Source organism: Propithecus coquereli, unplaced genomic scaffold (genome assembly GCF_000956105.1).
Source record: "Propithecus coquereli isolate 6110/MARCELLA unplaced genomic scaffold, Pcoq_1.0 Scaffold143, whole genome shotgun sequence".
Classification (NCBI taxonomy): domain Eukaryota; kingdom Metazoa; phylum Chordata; class Mammalia; order Primates; family Indriidae; genus Propithecus; species Propithecus coquereli.
In genome coordinates, this window is record NW_012138636.1 from 2,934,999 (window position 1) to 2,943,413 (window position 8,415).

An 8,415-nucleotide genomic window follows, 5' to 3' on the forward strand; every position below is an offset into this window, starting at 1 on the left:
TAAAACCTTCAAATAATAGCTTTTAAAATTTGGGCTTGCTTCTCAAAATACAATTTTTTAATATTAGGTTTAAATTCGAAATGGCTGTAGACATTTCCTTTTTTTAAAGGATGACATCTTTGAATGAATAGCTCCGATCAATGAGAAATTTTGAATGTGATAACCACTGAATATTTACAATTGAAATTTCATCAAAGACTCTAACAGCTTTTTTCTTCTCTTTCCTGAACAAATATAACAGAAACGCTATGACAATTCAGGTGAATTGTGAATCCAAATGAAGCTTTTTATTTCAAGTATGTCGAAATAATGACGAAACTCTTAATTTGTGTTGTTGGAGCAAAAAGGACACGCCAACTACAAAAGGCCACACATGTCTGACTAACGCAAAGACTGAGAAATGGGGCTGCTCCCTGGGGCTGCACCTGCCGGGAGCCCCTGTCCGACTCCGACTCCTTGCGTTCCCACTGTACCAGCGGCACCTTGGGGTGCCTGCCATGCATCTGGGGCTTCTAGAACATGAACACCTCCAGCAGCCCCATAGGCCCCTTGCCCGCAATAAGCAGCAATGTGGCTGAATTTTCTGAGATTTAGAAGCAGAGCTGAATGTTGCCCATCATTCTCTTCACCTGTGGAGTATATGGGCGTGACATTAGATTTTGTTCCCTTCGAGCTTGCCTCAAAGGACCCCACAGAAGGTTGCTCAAGATGCAGGCAACTGCCCGATGCGCTCTGCCCACAGCCTACCCCGAAGGCCAAGTGAGTGGATCAGTAGCTTGTGGCATACCTATAACACGTCCATGGGAATGCTAGTTAAGAAATCTGACCTATGCTATTAATTAGCCCCTCTCTCTCCCATATTTTTAACCCTTGTCTTTACTGATTCTTTCCTTTTGCCAGTTACAATCAAGTCTCTCTGGAATTAAAAAAACGAAAACATTGAGGAGATGGATATGCTAATTACCTTGATTTCGTCACTCCACATCGTATACATGTATGAAAATATCACACTGTACCCAATAAAAATATACAATTATGTCAATTAAAACTAATAATAAAAGCAAAAAAAAACCCAAATACAAAAAACTAACCTTCATCCATTCCTTATTTTTCCCTCCAGCTACCACTGTCGTGCATTTTCCAAACAGCTAAACTTCTAGAAAATCTATACTTTCTCCAGATTATCCCCACTTTTTTCTCAATCCATTGTAATCTAGATTTTAATGAAACTACACTCGCAAAAGTTATAAATCATCTTGTTATTGCTGCATTTAATGGATAGTTTTTAGTTCATATCAGCATTTGATATGATTGACCATTTCATCCTTCCTGCAACATTCTTTTCCCTCGGCTTCTATGACATTACATTTTGAACAATAAATAGGTATTGGCCGGGCGCGGTGGCTCACGCCTGTAATCCTAGCTCTCCGGGAGGCCGAGGCAGGCGGATTGTTTGAGCTCAGGAGTTCGAAACCAGCCTGAGCAAGAGCGAGACCCCGTCTCTACCAAAAATAGAAAAAAATTAGCCGGACAACTAAAAACATATATATAAAAAATTAGCTGGGCATGGTGGCACGTGCCTGTAGTCCCAGCTACTCGGGAGGCTGAGGCAGGAGCATCGCTTGAGCCCAGGAGTGTGAGGTTGCTGTGAGCTAGGCTGACGCCGCGGCACTCACTCTAGCCAGGGCAACACAGTGAGACTCTGTCTCAAAACAAAACAAAACAAAAAGAATATGATACAACTGGATTCTGGAATCTTAAAATTTAGTCAGAAAGCAAAGAAAAAGCATATTTTGCCTTAGTATAAAGCTTACCCAGAATGTCTTCATGTCTTCTAATTTTCTTATTTTTGTTTCTTCTCTTACAAAAATACATTCAACAAATTTATTTAAGAAATATTTATTGATTTCATACGATGTGCCAATCACTTTGATGCTAGACAAATATGGCTTCTCCTCTCATGGACCTTTTATTTTAGTGAGGAGACAGAGAGAATACCTAATTGTTTTAGATCCTGATAAATGCCATGAAAACAATATACCAAGTAACATGGAGAGTGGCTAGGGTACCATTTTATTTGGGTGGTCAAGGAAAGCCTCTCTGATGTAGCGATATCAACGAAAATCTGAGACAAGAAACCAGGCGAACATCTAGAAGAACAATGTTCTAGAAGAAGGGACAGCAATTGCAAAGATCCTGAGCCTAGAAGGATCTTTGCTATCCCAGGAACAAAATGAATATGAATTATTAATATTAGGGATATATTTGGTTATATAAAGATCTACAAGCCAAGGTCTCTGTCCTAAAGGAGCTCTGTCACAGAGACGGACGTAAGTAAAAAGATCACAACTACATTGCAGTGACATAAGTACGTACAGGCTAAAAACTACCAAAGAAGTGTAATCAGTTATCTGGGGTGTGTCTCAGGGAAGGCTTCACAAAGGAGGGGAGGTAAAAGCAGGATTTTGAAATACGCCTTGACAAGGCAGGGATTAAAGGGTGACGTGGTGGGACAACAGTGTACAGGGAACAGTTTGAGTACAAAGGCCCACAGGCTGTTTCTTACTGGCAAACACTACAGTAGAAGCAAGTGAGGTACAGAGGCCAGGTCATGCTGGGCTTTATACTAAGTGCATGATGGGAGCTGTCAAAGGGTTCCAAGGAAGGAATCAAAGGGTTAGATTGTGTTTTAGATGGCTATCTCTCTTATTTATGGCTGTGGGAGAATAAATTTGGGCCGTTCTAGAGGCAGTGAAAAAGATGAAAAGAGGGTAGAGGCAAAGGGGCTCAGAAGGAGATGAGAAATCTGAGAACTTTTTAGGAGTTGATAAAATGGGTAGGTCTGTGCTTGTTCACTGTTTAATCGACAATAACTTCCAGTGCCTGGCCCATAGTAGGCACTCAATAAATACTAGTGAAACGAATGACAATGGATAAATGGTGATCGGCTGGGCGTGGCAGCGTGCTGATGAACAGAAGTACTGAGCACCAAATTAATGGACATTAATAGAGTGCTTAAGCCCCCTTTCAGGTGTTGTTTTAATCCTAACAACCCTATGAAGTAGGTATTTCCTTTTCTCACGTGAGAAAAACCTGAGGCTCAGCCAGGTAATAACGTACCCTGCCGGAGGTTCTAGAACTAGTTCGGAGTTAGAGTCAAGGTCCGACAGATAAGCAAGTGCGCACGCTTAAAAATTACTTTGTACTACGTAGCCTAGAGGCTCAAAGAATGAAATAAATTGCTTATGTAAAGCCTAAAAACAAGGAATCCAAAAAAAGTCGGTAACTCTCAACAAGGGGAATAAAAAGAGGGTGCAGAGCGTTCCTGCGAGTCGGTCACAGGAAGATCAGACGGGTCCGTCCGTCACAACAGCCGGAAGCCGCCTCCCCGGCGGTCTAGGGAGGGGGCGGGGCTCCCGGCCCGCGGGGTCGCCAGCGCAGCCGCAGTACAGCTCGTGAGCGCCGCGGCCTGGGAGTGAAGGGAGGAGGGTCGAGCAGGAGAGAGTGGGGCCGACAGACGCAGGCGCATGCTTCCGTTCCGAGGCTGCTTGCTCTTGGGCGCCGCAGGGAGGTCTGACGTCATTTCCTGCCGTAGGTGGTGCTTCCGGGTTGTAGTCTTTCTGAGCCCGCATCTGGGTGACTTCTGGGCGGCCGAGCGGCTGTCCGCCCCCTCCCCCCGCTGCGGTCTTGCGCGCTTTTTTTTCCCCCCTCCCTGCCCCCTCTCGAGTCCTCTTCGGGCCTGCCCCTGATCGCCTGGGCTCGCCGCGCCGTCGCCTGCCGCTGTCGTCGGGAGGTGGGTGAGGTGATGCAGAAAACCCCATTTTTACTCCCTGCATACCCACCCGCGCGGCCATCCGCTCCTTTTTCACCTTCCGCCATTTTCTTGCCTGCGAGGGTGGACAGGTCGTGCTTTGGCTCTCGGGCTCCTGAGTGCGGGTGACTGGGAGAGGCGAGGGAGTGTTTCCAGGGGTATGAACAGGAGAAGTTCGTGGCGACGCATTTGTTTGGGGGTGTTGCTCAGTAATGGCCTGGGAGACGGATAGAGTGGGTGGAGGATGGAGTGCGGTAATCGACGGTCATAGGCCGGCGAGGGTTCAATCCAGTTTTTTTCTTTGGAATTAAGAGATTAAAATGGTATTGTCTAAAGGGGCCTGGACAGCCTCTTTCTGGTGTTGCTAGGAAAGATGCTTTGTTGGAAATAAGAGGATTTCATTTTTTTTTCTAATACAGTTTTACGATAAAAGTAGTTTATTCCGCAGGCTCCATCCATCCATGAATTCAGCTTATCGTTTTTATTCCTTTTCTCTATCCAAAGGATTGGCATGTAGTAGGCCTCTGGTGATGGCATATTGACTGAATGAATTATGGAAGGGCCCAGTCGTTATCCTCATTGTGTATGCCATTTTGCAGATTGTTTTTAAAATGAAAGTCAGCATGATCCCATGTAAACATGCCGTAAAATACGCGGTTATCTGATCTGTTGGTCTCTTAAGTCCTGAGATATGGGTAAAAAAAAAAAAACTAAATAAAAAATATATTCTTGGTATATTATTCTTTTTTTCCTTCATATTCTTGGGGAAGAGGCAAAATTTGGAGGATGCCAAATATGCTGTTAGCTTTACACCACAGGAAGAAGGATATGACATCTTCGTTATTCCATTTTTTTTGGAATATTGATTTATGGGAGAGGTTGCATGTTTCCTGATGGTTATTTAATTTTTTAAAATAGAAGCCCAGAAATACCTGGAGATTTTTTCCTCTTCTATTTTTGGGAATTATCCTAATTACTGGGCATAGATTTCTGAAAGGAACAAAACATGAGTAATGTGGAATAAGCCAGCTTCAGGAAGAAAAATATGTGTGTTGTTTTATGGATGCCTTTTTATATCTTGATATTAATCAGCTGATAAATACTTATGAAACACCTGTGCTTTTTCAGTTAAAGGACCTAACATGAATAATCAATCCCTTAATTAACTAAGTTAATTAGTAGGTCTGTTACTTTTTCATTTAGCTGTTTTTATTTTGTCAAGTACTTAAGATGTTAGTAGTGTTTAGTAAATATTTGTTGGTTGATTACCATACAGACTAGTAGTTTTACTATATTATACATTTTCTTGATTCACTTTGACCTATGTCGTGATAGTTTCTAATCCTTAATATAAATGTTTTTGATACAGGAAAGATGAATGGGAGGGCTGATTTTCAAGAGCCGAATGCAGAAGTTCCAAGACCAATTCCTTGTAATTATCCATCATGTATTTATAATTAGAAGCACTTTCTATGTAAAGGAAATTTCACTGCCTTGAGTAGCAGGAGCAGCTGGGCTGGTTTCAAGCGCATGTCACCTGTGCATTCGCACAGGGCCCCATACTTGATTTAATGCTGTAATGTTACCATCTTGAAATTCTTAATAATTTGAACAAGGGATTTCACATTTTCATTTTGCAGTGGGCCCAGCACATTATGTAGCCAGTCTTCACTAGGAGATATTATTAATAGCACTAACTTCTGTTTTAAGTCAAAGTTTGTTAGACATTTACAAGCCTGTTGTTTCATTCCTTGATTAAAAAAATAGCGAATATATCTTGTTAATATTTAGACTAAGCTAATTTTTCAGACTTTGTTTTATTATGGGTATGTTAATGTTTTCTCATTTTCCTTGGTAAAAAGACATAGGGGCTGATTACATTCCAACAGAGGAAGAAAGAAGAGTCTTCGCAGAATGCAATGATGAAAGCTTTTGGTTCAGATGTGAGTTCACTTTTCTAATCAACATCATTTGATCCAAAATTCGTACCCGAAATTTTGACCTGAATTTGTACCTGAAATTACGATGACATCATACAGAATACATTGGCAAACTTTTGGTATAGTGTGATTGTTGTTAGAAGAGATTGATTAAGGAGCTAGAAGGAATTGTATACATTTTAAAGTAATTATTTCCAGAATATTTTTTTAAAACCATGAGGTAATTTTGTCAGTAATAGTAATAGCTAGCATTTACTAAGTGTATGTGGATTATATAAAAACAACCTAAAAAGGTTGATGACTATTACCCTCACTTTGCAGATGAAGGAATTGGGGTTTAGAGATGTTAAATAAATTACGTAGTCTTAACACAGTTGGTAAGTCATGTGTTTGGACTTGAAGCCAGGTCTGTCTGAAACAGAAGCTTGGGATTTTAACTCTTATACTTTTAACCATTACATAATAAGAACAAGTTCCCCTTTTATTATCATTGTGAAATGTTACTACACTATCAGCTTGATTTCTGACAAGATTTTATTTTTTAACTACAGAGAATGTTGGAAGCAATACATAAAATATAATCTTATTTTTGAGCAAAACCTTGGTAGTCCTTCACCTGGAAACTGTAATCCTTTCAGATAAGGTAATTCTAACAAAAAAGCAAGAAATGTTTAAAAAAGGTGGGGGGCAACTTAAAACAATTAGGATGTACATTTGCATCAGTCAGCCTGGTATGTATGCTTATAATGTGCAAGGCACTGTGCTTGAAAGATAAATTTTGTGAAACATAGTCTTTGTCTTGAAGTAGTTTTAAGATGTATTTGAGACAAAGCTAACACATGAACCAGAGAAAAATTAAGTGTATAGCTGCAATAAGAATTTTAAAAAGAGCTTAATTAATTAGAATTGAATTAGCTAAAAAAGACTTCATTAAGTAAATGAGACTTTAATAACTAATAGGACTGTAGGTAAATAAAGAGGAAAGGTGGAGAAGCTTTTAGATGAAAGGAATAGGCCAGGCACCATGGCTCATGCCTGTAATCCCAGCACATTGGGAGGTCAAGGTGAGAGGATTGCTTGAGGCCAGAAGTTCTCCACTAGCCTGAGCAATATAGTGAGACTCCGTCTCCACAAAAAAATTAAAAAATTAGCTGGGCATGGTGGTATACACCTGTAGTCCAAGCTACTTGGAAGTCTGAGGCAGGAGGATCTCTTGAGCCCAGGAGTTGGAGGTTTCAATGAGCTATAATGACGCCTGGGAAACAGAGCAAGACCATGTCTCAAAAAACGAAAATAACAAGAACAAAAAAGAAAGGAATGGTGAGCAAAGGCAAAGTCTGTAATAACTTGATCTCTGTTAGATCCTTGCAGTTGAACTGATTAGAGGAGAGGCCTTTCATTGAGGGTAGAGCATAAAACACTATGGTGAGGAGTTAACAGTTTGATTCATTATATATTTTAGGTTTGTGGGCCAAGGGGATGATTGCTAAGGTTTCTTAAAGGAAGATCACTTAGGAGTGTGCAAGGTGGGTTAGAAGGATGAGAAGTTGTACTTGGAGAAATCTGTTAGGAGCTTTTGGCAATAACTCAGGCTTACAGTCATTGAGGACATGTGGTTGATTGGTTGATTAAAAGTGTCATTTGGACTGGAAAAGATGGGCCGGCAATGAACGATTTTTGAAAGAACATACAAACTGGATTTTTAAAAAGATTGACTAAGGGGGAATGAAGGAAAGGTAAGAATCAAATATTAGCTTCAAGATATCCAACCTAGGAGACTGAACGGCGACATTGCTGATTGAAAGGTTCGGTTGGAGTTCTTGTTTGAAGGGGAAAGCAAGTTTAGCTTGGACATTTTGAGTTCATAGTGTAACGTTTGATTGCGGAAGATCTGTAAGCAACTAGAGATAGAAACAAAGGTATACTTGAGAAATTAGGGTGGGTTGTATAGTTGTGTTGGTGAATTCACCTAGGAATTAAGTGTGGAGATAAAAACATAAAACTGGTAGTAGTGTCTGTGACATGATTAATGTTCAGGAATGATGGAGTAAATGGTAAAAGTTTGGGTGGTACTTATGGATAAGGGAACAAATGATGGTAAAAGAATCAACAAAAACTAAGAGCAGTTAAGAAGATAATAGGAACTTTAATAGAATCTTTGCCGTTTTATCCTCTCTCTAATGTTTAGAGACTTACAGATGTTTCAAGCTATTAATAGAAAGAACCTGAGTCAGAGTTATGTAATAGTGCACGTCTCCAGTTGAGAATAATTTAGGTGCTTAGTCATCACGAATCAAGCACTTCTAAAAATTTTGGATATCTCATAGAATGGGAATAATTTCTGAGAGAACTCAGCTATACTGTGGCAACAGATTTTTTTTTAATCTTTGACGACTGCATAGGGTAGATAGGATAAAATGATCTGTTTTCAAGTCTTGATGACACAGGATTAAAAGACAAGTCTGGTAGGCAAGGTTTAGGATTGTTGTAATGTTAGGCTGATGTTTAAATAGATACTAAGGTGTCCAGATTTATTTCTGGCTGATAAATTTATGCTGTTGTACATGTTTAACGTTTTAAATTGCTGTAACAGCATTATGATATGATTGTTCAGTGCTTCATGTTGCAATTCTTGAACCAAGCTGAACGAGAAAAATGATTGCA

The 8,415-nt window shown here is 40.1% G+C and overlaps 1 protein-coding gene across 1 annotated transcript in view; it reads left to right on the forward strand.

Moving 5' to 3' along the window:
• The first annotated feature begins 3,673 nt into the window (after window positions 1–3,673).
• The window catches only part of OCIAD1 (OCIA domain containing 1), a 22,072-nt gene continuing 17,330 nt past the window's right edge, over window positions 3,674–8,415 (forward strand). The window contains exons 1-3 of the mRNA XM_012639898.1: window positions 3,674–3,793; window positions 5,181–5,243; window positions 5,674–5,754. Of these exons, the coding sequence (XP_012495352.1) occupies window positions 5,186–5,243; window positions 5,674–5,754 (139 nt within the window). The 5' untranslated portion in view covers window positions 3,674–3,793; window positions 5,181–5,185. The remainder of the gene's footprint in view (window positions 3,794–5,180; window positions 5,244–5,673; window positions 5,755–8,415) is intronic.